The 14,550-nt window shown below is 46.4% G+C and overlaps 2 protein-coding genes across 10 annotated transcripts in view; one reads left to right on the forward strand and one right to left on the reverse strand.

Annotated features, from left to right (window-relative positions):
• Positions 1-229: 229 nt before the first annotated feature.
• Positions 230-9,438, reverse strand: HEXD (hexosaminidase D). 3 transcript variants are annotated; one of them, XM_054221457.1, is made up of 12 exons: positions 9,090-9,437; positions 8,877-8,986; positions 8,706-8,793; positions 8,130-8,294; positions 6,814-6,997; positions 5,411-5,482; positions 4,443-4,638; positions 3,688-3,770; positions 2,984-3,062; positions 2,805-2,906; positions 2,159-2,248; positions 230-1,384 (listed from the first exon to the last, which is right to left on the reverse strand). In XM_054221457.1, exons 1-12 carry the CDS (start codon positions 9,261-9,263, stop codon positions 1,216-1,218), a joined length of 1,512 nt encoding a protein of 503 aa, XP_054077432.1. In that variant the 5' UTR covers positions 9,264-9,437; the 3' UTR covers positions 230-1,215. The 3 variants fall into 3 exon arrangements, with proteins under 3 accessions (XP_054077432.1, XP_054077433.1, XP_054077434.1); XM_054221458.1 differs by lacking the exon at positions 2,159-2,248 and having other exon boundaries at positions 9,090-9,438; XM_054221459.1 differs by lacking the exons at positions 8,706-8,793; positions 8,877-8,986 and having other exon boundaries at positions 9,090-9,435.
• Positions 9,439-9,499: 61 nt separating this feature from the next.
• OGFOD3 (2-oxoglutarate and iron dependent oxygenase domain containing 3) overlaps positions 9,500-14,550 on the forward strand; it is a 46,885-nt gene continuing 41,834 nt past the window's right edge. For 2 of the 7 annotated variants that reach the window (XM_054221469.1, XM_054221468.1), the window contains exon 1: positions 9,632-10,171. In XM_054221469.1, coding sequence (XP_054077444.1) covers positions 9,778-10,171 — 394 coding nt within the window. In that variant the 5' untranslated portion in view covers positions 9,632-9,777. Of the gene's footprint in view, positions 9,604-9,623; positions 10,172-14,550 lie in introns of those variants that run through there. The other 5 variants (XM_054221467.1, XM_054221470.1, XR_008469389.1 and 2 more) reach the window with 5 other exon arrangements.

The raw sequence follows: 14,550 nt of genomic DNA on the forward strand, positions 1-14,550 counted from the left end.
CAAGGTATGTGAATTTTGTCACTAAAGTGTACATAGCAATTGATTCTTTTTTAGATAAAAACCTGCATGTGGACCTAACTCCTGTAGCTCTCATTAAACAAGTTAAAATTTGTCTTATGCTGCACTACTTGTACTTTCTGTATTTACACCTGTTCTCTTTATAATAGATTGTTCCAAGAAAATATCGGTACTTGTGCTTCCAAAATAAGGCTTTTAAGAAAGCAATAAATGAAGCAAACAAGTAAAGAACATTTTTATTAGTCATGGCAAAGTAGTGTACTTCACCAGACTGGAATGATTTTCCATTGTGATTATCTTAACGCTCCAGTTAAGTCCACAAAATATATTGCTATGCATTATTAAAAGTTCATCATTAAAGCAGAATAAACCATCACTTTTTCCTCATATTCAGTAGACTTCAGTCGTGCTTCAGATGTGGACAGACCTGTGGTCTCAGGCAGGGTTTGCAGAGCAAAGTAGATGCCATGAAGTGACTGGGATGGGGCTTCTCTGTGGGCGTGAAACTGGGCTTGGCTTGGGTGGTGCTTTGGGGAACGGCCGAGCAGCCCCATGCGCTGAGGCAGTTTTCCCTCAAAGTCCAGGTCTCCCCTTCACTGTTGGTAACAAGCCCCTTTTCTGGAGCTCCCTCGCTGTCCTGTCACTGTCCGAGTCTGCTGTACCCCAGGGAGCATCCAGGCAGCAGGTCCTTGCTCCGACTTCGGCCAAAAGCCGGATGGCGATTTCCTGATCGGAAGCTAATCAAAGCATGATTTAGGCCCAATGGCTTTATGCATTTCAAAATTGCAAAGGGAGGACACGCTGGCTACTGACTAGAGTAGAACTTGTGGAACTTCTCCAGGTCACCATAATTTAAGAAAGTCTATTACTACAAACACTTGATTTGGAAGAAACTGTTTTTTTCTCCTGCCTTGTAATACAGCTGAGTTCTGACTCACTCCTGTGCTGTTACGCACAGGGAGTAAATCTGACTTACAGGGCAGGTGATTTAAGGCTCAGCAACGTGTTAAGACAGGAAAATTAACACAGAGTTGAAGCCTACTACACTAATAAATTCCTTTATGCCTTCAGGTCACTTTTCTTTAATCACAGTTCTTGATTCAACTCTCAGGATGACAAACTCTTGCTACATGCCTAGTTGCAGATTTCCGGTAGCCACGTTTTCCCACGGAATAAGACAGAGGAGTTGAAACGCCCTTAATTTTGTGCTTTAATTGCTTTATCTAAATCATCCACCACTTGCTGCAGCTTCTGGAGGCTGGGGTGGACGTTCTCCTCCATCCACTCCTCCACAGTGCAGTCGTGGAAAACTTGCTGCATGGCTGCCTGGAGGTCTTGCACCACGGCGTTCCACTTGGAGAGGAGACTGCGCAGAAGGAAGAAACAATCACATCTGCAGCTCTGCTCTGCCTCGAGGGAGGACACCTTACTGCGCTTTTTAAAGTGAGTATGGGCCTTAAAATGTCTTTACAGGAAAAGAAGCATCTATTACAAAAGCTCAAAGGACTTGGTATTGTGCAGATGGCAAAAGGTTGATGCTGTTTGTGTTTAAGTACCATGAATCTTGGCACTTTTCTTGTGCATTGACTTTTAAAGTACTGAAATGTGAGCTCAAAAAACCACTATAAACATTTTAAGCGTAACTGAAACCCACGGTGAGACTTGTTGGGAATTTAATTCTGGTTTTTAATCAGGAAGAGTGGATGCAGTTGGATATTCACCTTATCACAGCAAAAAAATGTATAAATTGGCCATTTATTGTGAATTAGCATGAATCTGAAAAGCACAAAGAGATCAAGGGAGCAGGGGAAAGGGGACAGGTTTTATTCCAAGCCCTGCCTGGCCCACGGGCAGCTCCTACGTGAGGCCAACGCCTCTGCAGAGGCAGCAGCTCTGTATTGGAGTGACGCCGTGTACAAGGGAGAGCTTTTCCGAGACCAATTTTGTCCTTGTACTCAAAGAACTTGCTCAACAGAAGGCAAAGATAAACACGTTCTTCTGTTTAAAACCACATTACAAATAGTTCGTATTGCTTCAGAATTAATTATAGAAAGAGGCAAGGACTCAAAACTATATGTACTTGAGCACCCAAAATACGACAGACTGTATTTCCTCTATAATGCAAAATAAGTGGTGTTACCTTACTGCATCCGGCTGGAAGTGGTGCATTATTATAGGATGAATAATCTTCCTTTTTCTGTGGTAGGGGCTGAACCAGCCTGTGACGTATCTGAAAACGGGTGTTAGTACGAGCACTGCGTGAAACAGCAGTGAAATACGTGTTTGTAAGCTGACAGGGCGGCGACAGGGCGTTAGCTGAACTGCCCAGAGACGATGCTTAAGGAAAAAGTAAATTTAACTCTTCTAAATTGAACATATCTTTGGAACTAGCTTGTAAAAGGCTGTCCCTGGCAGATGAGAATAGCTGATCATCTGTTGCAATGTAAATTGCATTTCAAGCTCCTTTTTTTGTAACCGCGCCTTTTAAAAAAAAATCATTTTAACTTTAAATAACGGTTAAGATTTAATTCGGCAAGGAACTTGATTCTTGAAATAAGGCAGCACATAGTGTTTAGGAATTTTGCTGAAACACTATACATTTGCATCTAAGCATTACGTTCTGCTGAGGCGCCAGTGTATCGGGATGCGATGCCTCAAATGCAGAGCTTGATGTTTCGGTGACTAATCACCTTGAGGGAATTCCATGAACGAATGCCCCATTTGGAGATGACAGAGCCCCCACACCCCTGCAGACGGCCCCAGAACCAACGTAAGCCGCCTCTCACCTGTTCCTCTCTAGAAGTTCATCCACTGATGACTTGAGGTAGAAACTAACTTGCGTCACAAGCGTAAGGATATCGCTCCCAGGAAAGGTGCCCAGGCTCGTGCTGTCCAAAGAGGATCCGTTACTGTCTGAACTTACCACACAACAAGAAGCATCCGAATCCCACAGCTGGAATTTTACCTCATGAAAGTTTCAGTTTCCAGGTTGGACATTCCCAGGAGCTTTTCCACATTTTCTTTAGTCTTTTCAGAATAGCCACCTAGAAGACAGTGGAAATAAGTAAAAGGAACCTAAATAACCAAAAATGTTCATTGAAGTGTTTTTTTCTGGAGTACTCAGCATTGGCTCAGTAGTTCTCCTTGGATGAAGATTTTTTAAAAGGTAAAATGGAAATAGAGCAAGGAAAAAAACTTGAGAGTGGGAGGAGTACGTTGTCTTTCACACAATTGTCTTGTGCTAGGGAAAGCGCTTCCTAGCTACGGGCTTGCCATTCAGCGTGCTGAATATTTTTAGTGCCGTAGTTAAGAACAAGTAGGTTGTGGGGGTTTTATTTTGAAACGAAGAAACGCAGAAAGACAAAAATAAAAATTCTATTGGCAACTGCCTGTAAAGAAACCAGAAACTAAAGGAAGTATTTCACCAGACTGTGCTACCTAGACCAATTATAAGAAAACGGATTAGTTAAAACTAATTGTTTACATGTAAATGAGATCTAAATCTTGTATCGCAAATGTGAAAGATGTATAATTTATTGTTCATAATTCAGACCACAATCAGAGAGTCACACCACCTCAAAATATAAGAAGCCTGTGCCAACCTTAGGGCAAGGTCACTTCCCTCTTGTGCTAGGCATTAGCTGAGAGAGAATAAGGTTGTCATTGTACCGTTCTCCAGTGCCTGCAGACACACAGCCAGGGACGGAATTGCCACAGGGAGAAGCTCACACAAAACAGAGAAGTGATCATACCTAAATAAGAACATATTCATTAATTAGACATTTTACTGATAGAACATGCTAAACAAGTGGGAAGTTTTAATACTTCCATCACTAAAATTCAAAGACTTCTAGAAATATCGGTTTCTGTCTCAGAGAAGGGACCTTCTATCTCTGAAACACTATTCCTGTTTTAGGAATAAGAACAGATACAAAGCAAATTACTTCCACAAGCCAAATTAGGGTCAGAAATTGGAATTCAGTTCTCTGGTATTCCCTTAGACCTCCTGACTGCTGCATAAAAACCTTTTATTTCTTCACCACATTAACAAGTTCTTCTCTCTTATGCAACATCATTCTATTTGAATTCACTTTAGACATTCAGATGTACACCATCCATTAACTACGCTGTCTACAAGCAGCTCAAGGTGGCACAAAGTACATTCAAGCCTTCAAACCCAATCTGCTGCTGTTGGCATCTGCCAAAACAATTGCTCCGGCTGATTAACGCCACGGCAGCCGACTGGAACTCCGAAATCGCCCTCCACAGTCAGTGCGTGAGGCCCAGCAGTAGCCGACAAGGAGGACTGCAGGGCTGCAAAGTTCCCTTCTGAATCCCCAGCCACCTTGTACCTCTCGGGGAGTTTTTGGGTGGAAGTTTGCTTCCACGTGATCCTCGGAACCATTTAAAAAGATTTTCCTTACCTTTGCCAGCCGGTCAGGGCGATACCTTCAAGGACATCAGTGGGGCTATTGCTTGCCACCTTCAGCCACTGAAGATGGTTTTTTAAGTGGTGTCCAATAAGCGTTAGAGACTGATTCACTCCCGTAGCTCCTTTAAAAGCACTAGCAAACCACACCTTGGAGAAGCCACATCTACGATACTTCTCTATGAGATGCACTGCAATAAGACACAAAAGAACACTTACAGGACAAGTTTTTCTCCATTTTCAGCCTTGACTGTAACGCTCCAATTAACAGGAACCCGGGTCCAGTTACAACAGGCTGAGCCTTGTCTTGTCAAGTTTTGAGCATCAGCAAGGAGAGGAGATTTGACATGCTCTCTGAGCAACCCGTCTCGGTGGCTGCCCTCCTATTTTCATGTGCCCAGTTACTATATTCCATTCCCTTGAATTGCTAAATTACTGTGGGCGTGCAACAAGCATGCACAACATCTGACAACTGATTCTTCTTTCAACAAAGAAATAACTTGTATGCATGTTAGATGCGCAACTGGAGCCCTTAGGAGTTCTTCCTTTGAATCCTATAAATGTCTGAAGCCTTGAAGCTTCTTTTGCAGAGCTGTTCAATAGGGAGCTACCTGCTCCCACTGGTTTTAATGCAAGGAGAGTTAATGTAACAGTGCTTGTGAAAAACCTCTCAGCCTCCCATCAGTGATTCCATAGCCCGTTTGAAAAGAATTAAGCAGCAGACAATGCAAGTGCTTCACAGGAGAAGCATAAATAGAAAAAGAAGATAAATAATAGCAACTGTTCTGTGAAATCAAACAAGGACTATGTTTATTCTACTAAAGCAATAAAAAGCAATTTAACAAAAATAGAATTTTTTGGTGTCCAACTAAGTATGTTTTAATCATACTATTTTGGCTATTTCGCTTAACAGGTACCAGAGCTCTTTGCTGCTTATAAGCAGCTCAGCAGGGAAGTACAAACCTTTGCCCTCCACGTCCAGGTCTGCTGCATAGTCCCAGATCATCGGCTGCACAAGCTGCGGGACCCCAGACTCTGAAAGGAACAGAGTTCTTCTAAGTAATGGAAAACAGGCAGTTAAAAGTCAGAATTAAGTACATACTATTGGTGCAGTAGCACGTGACTAGAACTATGGCTTGTCACTAGAATTCTTCATTTACAGATGAAGTGCCCCTGGGCATTTTCAGCCTGGCCAGGGCTTTGAATACACGTGTTCACACGCCAGTGGCCACGAAGTCCTTAGACATCTTGAAACCACTAATGTGGATCAACAGCGACACTTAATCGGAGAACCCACCCACCCCAAGCCCATCTCATTCTTAGTCCCTTGAATCTATCTGTACACCTGCTGGGTTGAACTGGCGGAGCTGCAAACTGTACGCCCAAGATTTCAGCTAAATTCAAAGAAAATATTCAAGCTTTAAGTTAGAGATTGTCTCAGCTGTGATTGCACAGAACTTAGCTTTTCAAGATGCCTTTGAAGTACAAGTAAAGATATAGGTTTAGCTTCAGTTCCCTTTATAACTAGTTTTAACAGGATCCCATTTTAATTTGTTTAGTCTGTTATTGCCTGTGGCAGTAGAGTGCACTTAGCTAGACGCCGTGCTGCTCTTGCGGAAACTGCATGTGTCCCATCTGCATTTTTTGGCATGATTTCCTACCATTAAAACCACGAATAGGTCAGTCACTGCTGGAGGAGCTACACAGCTCTTCATGGTCTTGTCTACATCAGTTTAGAGCAGACACATAAGGTGGCTCTGAAAATGCTGGAACTCTGTCTGTGCTGGGACTTAGTCAAATTTTTGCAGTGGTTTCATATTTTTCAACAAACAAGACTCGTGACGTCAAGGTCTTGGTGATACCCCACAATTCAGTATCAGAGCTCCTCATGATGTGCCCTATCATCACATACACTGTCAAAGATGCTCACAGGGTCACAGCTTCTCCGTGGGAGCCTGCACTGCTGGAACCAGATGCTGCACAGAGCAAGAACTAACATTAGAAGGTGGTGAGAGGCACAGAAATTTAGACTGAGACCACAAATGCTAATAGTTGGGGTTTTTTTAATGTGTAAAGAAAGTAGAATTGATGGCAACCACTGTACGATGACTGTTTTGTTTGTCGCTGTGTATTACCAGATGGAAAACCAAAGTGTATGTGTTGAGACTTGCCCAGAGTCATACAGAAAGTCTGTGCCATAGCCAAGGACTAAACGTCTCTACTGTCACGTCAAATGGATCATATCTCAACTATTCTCAGATTTGTTGTTTTCATTATTTTCAGCTGCCAAAAAATGTGTTTTAACCGGTTGTGTAAACTTTTTTGTATGCTACAAAATATGACTCACCCCCTCATTGATCACACACCTGCCAGTGTTTCCTCACTTATCCCTCTCAGCATATCATCCCACACGATGGGCGTCACACTGGGGTACGATGAGGCCACACAACTTGCAACTGCTTTTATGTGGGATAAGCACAGCTTCTCCGGAGTGTTGTCTTGTTGCTGCAGCCACTGCTTTGACTCCTCTCCTTCGCCGAGGTAGTAGACCTGAAATGTCAAGCAAATAATCCTGACTTCTTGTTTAGGAATAGGGGGAACGAGTTGGACCCAGTATCATGAAATCATACAATATTCAAAACCTATTGCACAGATGTGACACGCTGAGCGGACGTATTTAAAAGCATCTCTTGGTGCTGAAGACACTGCAAGCATTTCTACCAGTCTGCAGGAGACTGTGGCCAGGAATAAATGCATCACGTAAGGGAATTTTCCTACAGAAACTACAATTAATAATTAATACTTGCTGTATTTGTCTTTGCAAGGTTTGTCCTTGGAAATAGCTCTCACCAGATTTGCTCAGTTCAAATCTAGCAACTCAGAAAGTCCTGAATTACATAAAATGAAGTTCCCGACTTGGAGGAGATCATTTGTACCTGAATATAGAAGTGACTTGGGGGCATGTCCAAGAGTGGCCTCGGCATACTTGGTCCTATACAGAGTGGACCTGGGCCTGTTAAGCTGGATATGCATTTAGAACTCTTTGCTGCTTTAGAGCAGGTTTTATCTAAGACACATTTAGTCTACAGAAATAGTATTTTGCTTTATAAAAGCTTGCAGATCCCTATCTAACCTTGCTATTAGTTCCCACACAACAGGATACAAATTACTAAACTAATATCTGTGCAGTTAAGGTGATCACAAAGAATTTTAGGCATCTGCGTGACACAGGGATGGCTATAGAAACTCAAGGTTCTCCTCCTGAAGGAGATGAACTACCAAGAGATAAAACCCAACACTTGCCACCACAAAAGGGCTTACTTTGAATAAGTTGGCCAGAACAATGAGCCAACATCTTACATCCAAACTCACATGATTCTTAATGAATGCCTCCAATTGATATCTCACTTTAAACACTCATTTGACCTAAACCCAAATGCTGAGTTAGCATTAAGAAACTGCTTTCAATACTTTCAATATTACACTCACATCAACAGAAATGACATTCTGTGCTACTAGAATAATTTATTGTCAAAAAGACTTTTCTACACTGGCTTGCGTTGGTGTTTTCTGTCCCTCAAATCCTACCAAGCGTGGCCTGGATACCACTGAAATGCAAATGCCTCGGCCCTTACCATCATTCCTCAACAGAAAAAAACTCCTGGCTCAAGAGAAGTCCCACCTCATCACATCCGATGTGAAACCATTTCAAGTCTTTGTGCAGTGCCATGACTTGGTCAATCATGGCTTTGACCAGGGCCAACGACTCCTCCTTGTGCGGGTTGAGGGCATTGGGAAACACCTTCACCTCCCGGAGATGAGCGAACTCTTTGTGCTTCAGCACGAACTGCAAGAGAAAGGACAGCTCGGGGAACAACCGCAAACTGAAGGCGACAGCAGTGTCCTCTTGTGTCACCAGGGCTCTGCCAAGAGTTGTTCTGCCAAAACCTGGCTGTTGTCTGTGTGTGAGCACGGGGGGGCTGCACAAGGCCTCTCGCTGGGGCTGTGGGGGGTCGGTACGGGTAGGAGGGGCACAGATGCTGCTTCACAGCGCTGCACGGGTCTCTGACCACGAAGCACCTCACGAGGTGAGGGAAACGGAGCACTCAGTGCAGTATCATCCTGCTGTCCAGACCGTGGGGAGATGGATAATGGGGGGCACCGGGAGTTATGACAGAAATTTCCCAGCAAATCCCCCCCCTCACCCCCCCAGCGCTCCCAGGCGTCGAAGGCACGCTGCTGCCCGCCCGCTGCTCACCTCCATGTGCCCGAAGGTCTGCACCAGCGGCACCACCTCCAGCCCCTGCGCCCGGGCCTGGCTCAGCACCGCCCTCACCTCCCCGGGGCTGCGGGGAAGAGCGAGACCTCAGGGCCCGGCCCGGCCCGGCCCGGCCCGGCGGATCCCCCCAGGCCCCCCCACGGCCGGTACCTGTAGGCGTGCGGGGCCCGCAGCGGCCCCAGCGGCCCCGCGTAAGGGAAGGTGTCCTCGTACTCCAGCAGCAGCCCGCTGGCGCCCAAGGCGCGGAGCAGCGGCAGTACCTGAGGGGCGGGAGGGGAGACGGGCGGTGGGGCCGGACCGGGGAGGGCCGGAGAGCCCCCGCCGCTCCCTCACACTCCCTCACGTCCCCTCACACCCCCTCACCTCCGCCAGGTAGGCGGCGCGGGGAGGGGCGCCCTTCAGGTCCAGGTGTACCAGGCGCCGCCGCGGCCCGCCCGTCGTCATGTCTGCCGCCATGTTCGCTGCATGCCGTCGCTCTGGCCTCGATTGCTCACGACCGCGCCCACCAAGGCCGGCCGCCGCACCGCCGGTCCGCATCGATTGCTTTGGCCTGCCGCCGCCGCCGCGGTACCCCGGTATAAAGCACTCGTCCGCGTCCCTCTGTACTGGCTCTTGTGTCCGAGGGTTGTCCCTCCGTCCCAGTGAGGCCCCGCTGCTGCTTCCGCCTCGGGTCTGTGATGGATTGGCCTTGCCTGTTTGTCTGACGCGTCTGTGCTCGGCGGCCGACTGCTTTCGCCTGGCAGGCGGGAGAGGCGGGCCGAGCGCATCGCTCCGTGTCGGCGGGCGCGATGGCTGCACAGCGGCGGGCGGCGCCGCGCGGCCCCGAGGGCGGCGGGACGGCGGCGGGGCCGGGCCGCGGGGGCCGCCGCCACGGCAGGTACCGGCCGGGGCTGGGGGCAGCGGCCGGGGGCGGCAGCAGGCACCCCCCGCCGGCAGTGGTGGCCGCTGTCCCTGGGGGTGGCAGTGCCCGGGCCCGGCGGGCCGAGGGAGCGGCCTGCGGGAGCTCCTGTGGGAAGGCGGCCTGTAACGCCCGGGCGTGAAAGAGGAACAAATGTTGCGTGTATTCGTAAATACGTGCGTGTATATTCAAAAGGAGCGGTCAGTTGTACGGGTGCTGGCCCATGACCGGGTTCCCCTGGTATCAGGTGGGTTGAAGCAGCTCCTCGGTGGCTGGGGGGTGGTGAAGTCGTTTGCTTACCTGGGGCTGTCGCTCTGCTCCCTCCCTAGTGCCAAGAAGAGCAAAGGCCAGCAAGAGTCGTGGTGGAGGTGGCTGAAGGCAGCGTTGCTCCTCTCCTCTGCTGTTGTCGGTGGCCTCCTGAGCTGGAGCTACCTGAGCACTGAGGATGGGGTCACGGAGGTGCTGGCTCATCACAGGGACAGCCTGCAGGACAAGTTCATTGAGGTCCCCTGCTCTGAGGACTATGACAGCCACAAAAGATTTGAAGGTATTTGGGTAGGATTGCCTGAAGTGGGGTGAAGTAGTCTTCAGGGGACCATAGCAGGCTGACTGCTGTCTGAGTCTGTTAAACCACATTTGTATTGCAAAACTCCTGTGTTTCTAACACCTGGTCCCTGGGTGCATTGTTTAAATCCCCAAATGTTCATGCCTCTTGGGCCAGCCCAGGAGTTGTTGCATCTGAGAGCTTTTTCTGTCATTCCTACATAATTCTCTTCTGAAGCTGCTTTGCCTAGGCTGTATGAAATAAACCTTTTGCTAAATCCATTTCTAGTGTCTTCTCATATTCTGTTGATTCCTGTAATAGGCTTGTGGGTGAGTTTGTTACTGGTAAACACCATGCAGGGTGTGGAACAGAACTGATTTAGGATATTGTCTGTACTGCTAGCATATGGTAATGGCACAAATACCAGATTCTGATATGCTTGTTTTGAGGGTGGGTGTATGCTGGCAGCTTTTGATTCTGCCTGCAGAGTACTTCTCTGTCTTTATGTCTTTCAGCTGAGCCTGTTTTCTGCCAAATTGGTATTTGTTTCACCTGGCACTTATTTCTTTGGAGTGTTGATGTTGGATCCTCTAGAGAAAGAGTGGTGAATAGTAGTGAGACTAGCTTGCAGTTTGCATGGCTGAACTATGCTGCTGTCCTCTTTCAGATTTGCAAAGTGTATCTTGATGAGCATTTTGAGGTGGTACTGCTGCCAGAAAGCACCTCTGCTCTTGCTTTTTGTCAGCGTACCTGTATGTCTAGCTGTGTGTTGGCTGATAAGCTATTGTATCGAAAAAAAATATTTCTGAGTTAGCTTTTAGCCAAATCAGTTGTCTTATGTTGTTCATTATGTGGCTGACAAAACACTTGCTGACACAAAGCTGGAGGCTGGAAGAAGCTGCTTGGAGCTGAGGAAGAACAAAGATGGTCAAGGGGCTGGAGAACCTGCCCTGTGAGGAAAGACTGGAGGAGTCTGGTCCCTTTCTCCTGGAGAAGAGAGGGCTCAGAGGGGACCACATCACAGTGTTCCAGTACTTAAAGGGCAGCCACAAAGAGGCTCCTTCACAAGGAGCCACATGGAGAAAGATGGGGCAGTGGGTACAAGTTGCACTGGGCAAGGTTCGTCTTGATAGAAGATAAAATTTTTTTACAGAGAGAACAACCTCCCTGGGGATGTGGTAGCGTCCCTATGACTGGAGACTTTCAAGATGTGATTGAACATGGTGCTAGATAATCTCATCCAAGCCCCGTAAGAGGCTGAATCAGATGATCTTTCGAGGTCCCTTCCAACCTGGGCTGTTCTATGACTTTATGATTTCTAACTTTCTTCCAGTGCCAATTTTGGTAGAAAGTGTTCATCAAACTGCAGCCTGGGTGTGGTGCCATAAAGATGTGGAAGTAATTTCCCCTGTCCTGTTCAGGTGGCTGGTCCTGGTTCTGTTGGTCAAAAGGTGTGTGGTCAGACAGCTGTTCCCCAGTGCTGCTACTGAAGTATCCTTTTTAGAAGATGCATCCCAAGTGTTATTGAGGACGAGAAAATGCTGTCAGGAAGCTACCAGCAAGAAATCTTCCTCAGTAGGGTTTTTTTGACTGAATGCATAAAAGCACGTGCTTTAACTTTTCATAGTTACTATAAGGAGAAACTGCTTCTGCCTTTATTTGCGTAGTGCCAAGGCCAGAGAAAACTGCGCAGCCAGTGTTGCCCCAGATTTGGTAGTTGTGGCTAAGGCTAAAACTAAGGCTAAAACCGCATTCTGCTACTAGAGCTTTTGCTTTTCAAAAGAAATCCCCCAAACCAACAGAACCTTATTTTTCCCTTCCCTGGTTTGCAAGAGGAATTTTCTGAGCTGTGGACTTGTGGTCTGGGCAATTCCATCAGTTATTCTTTCCATCATAAGGAAGGCAGGAACTTCAAGGAAGTGCCTGTGAAGAGGAATGGATGTGTTCTCTAATCTCGTGATGCTGTGGGGAGCAAGCTCTGCAAATGCGAACTGCAGGGTGAAGTATGACCTCTCTCGGCTTTAGATGAGGATGGTTGGCACAGCTGGCATCAACCCAGGAGGAGCAAAGGGGAGTCATGTTCTGTGAGTTTGTGTTCTGCTGTTCTAATCGGATGTTTGCTTGCTCCTGTTTCTTAACTTATGCCATTGATTTTGGTTCTTAGCAGATGTTTTCACATGTGTTTCCCTATACTATGCTTTCAGAAAGAGATCAGTGGTATGAGAAATGTGTGAACATCTGTTTTAAAAGGTTAATTGAAACCGTGCTGTGATACTGAACTTCGCTCTTGGTTTTTTACCTCTTGTCTCCGGCTCGGTGCCCACAAGAGGGTGGTGGTGAGCTGCTGAGCCTTGCTGGCCCCTCAAAGCTGAGCTCCTCGCTCCATGCGGGTGTTACCCATAGCTTAGTGAGGCAGTAAATGTGGATTAGGGTTCTCTGCCAAACCTGATTGAGCTCCGAAGCTTTAGTCACTTTGTTTGAAATAGCTTTCTGTCACTCAATAGCTCTTCGTCTTCTGTCTTTACTCTGGCTTGACATCCGCAGGTGCTGGCTCTGTGTCCGAAGGAGGCACATTCCTGTCATCACTAGGTGTCTGATGTTCAGCTGTAAAGTTTCCACAGTTAAGATGAGCTTTTTATTTATGCACCTGTCCTTGCTTCCAACTGAATTAGTGCAACCGAGCTTCTAGTTTGCTTCAAATGATAGGATAGTTGGTGTCAGAGCAGTGGTTTTATTTCCATAGCACTGCCTGCCAGTAAATATGCTTCACACAGAAATAAAATGTGTTATTTTTCGGAGGCCAAGCACTTGTTATATTTGCAGAAGATAGGGTGTTCTGTGAGCACAGTCTCATCTGTGTTCTGAACTCTGTGGCCAGATCTTGACTATTTCTACTGTCTGGAGACATGGTTAACTACTTTATAACTACTGTGGCTACTGGTGTGTCTGATGAAACTCCTGCCCAGTCTCTTATGTGTGTTGACATACTGTGTCAGTTCATGAAGTATCCATGCTCACTGCCCAGGAGACAGCTTTAGGATGCTTTTCCGGAGACTGGATCGGTGCATGTGGAAAGCAGAAAAGTCTGTGAGCAGTGGAGGAAAAGGTCTAGCACCTAGACTGCTGGTGTGGTTATAGGAATAGCACACAATAAATCCTTGCCTCCTCTTGTCCTGCTTTCAGATGGATTGCATTAGGGGAGCATCATGATGGGGCTTTTTTTCTCAAGTGAATCATCCTGGTCTTGGCAGTGTGGTGTTCTTGGCCAAGTACCACTTTGAGTGGAAGACAAAGCTGCAGTTTAGGCACTTACCATCTGTTTTCTGTGTACTGAACAGGAGCACTGGGGCTGTGGGGGCCACAGTGTTTTTCCTTGTTTTGGTATGTTCCTCCTTTACCTTGGTTGAAAAAATACAACTCTTGGATCCAAAGCCAAGTGCCTTATCTAATAAGTGAATGATTTTGTGTCTGTTAGGCACAAATTTGTGGAAGCTACTGGGTACTTAATATTACTGAATTTCTCCTGAGTGCAGATTCTCTGAGTTTGCTTTTAGTACTTCAGTACTTCCATGTTCCATGGTGTCTTAGACAAAGATGATGCATTTCTTAATGCTAAAATTGTTTTCAAACAACCAGACTGTTCTCATTTTTCCTTAGCATTCATCCAGTGTTTGTGCCTTACTGTTGGTACCTGCCTGACTTTATGCTGGACTATCTTTTTCTTGTTTTTCTACTCAGTTTGGAAAAGCTGCTGCAGTTGCCTTCAGAACGCCTCCTGCTTCCAGTACTGTCTTTGCCAGCTCTTTGTCAGAGACCCTAGACACATAACTGTAGTTCTGACAAATCTGAACTCTCCAGTACCAACGTTTCCAAAAGGTTAAGATCTGTGCTGTTGTTTGTGGCTGGAAATAGCGAGCACCAGTCTTTTCTGGAATCAGAAGTCTTTGCTAGTGTCCTTTTTGCAGAATGTCGTACAAGAAAATTCTGTTTAGACCCGTTTGTCCCGGAGTATTGAAATATTCCATTGAATTTATACTTTCCTACCTGTTCTCTCCTTGAACGCCAGCTTTCCCTCATGTCTAAGACAATTTTATTTGCCATTCAAGCATTAGAGACCTTTTCAATGGCAGAAGGAAAGTCATTCCCCTTTTCCTGTCTCTATTAGCCAAGAGAACTTTCTTGTTTTTCTGTGTTCAGCTTTCTCCAGACCCCTTAAAATCTCACTTTTTCTATCAGCCTGTTACCTCAGCCTTTTTTAATCCTATTTTTTAACAGGACTATAAAAAAAGTGTACTGCCAGTATGCAAACTTGTGCTTCGTAACATTGTTTGCGTCTTTATACCCAAGAGAACATTGGGTACAGTGTGGAGTTTGTTACATGA

Source organism: Rissa tridactyla, chromosome 15 (assembly GCF_028500815.1).
Source record: "Rissa tridactyla isolate bRisTri1 chromosome 15, bRisTri1.patW.cur.20221130, whole genome shotgun sequence".
NCBI lineage: Eukaryota > Metazoa > Chordata > Aves > Charadriiformes > Laridae > Rissa > Rissa tridactyla.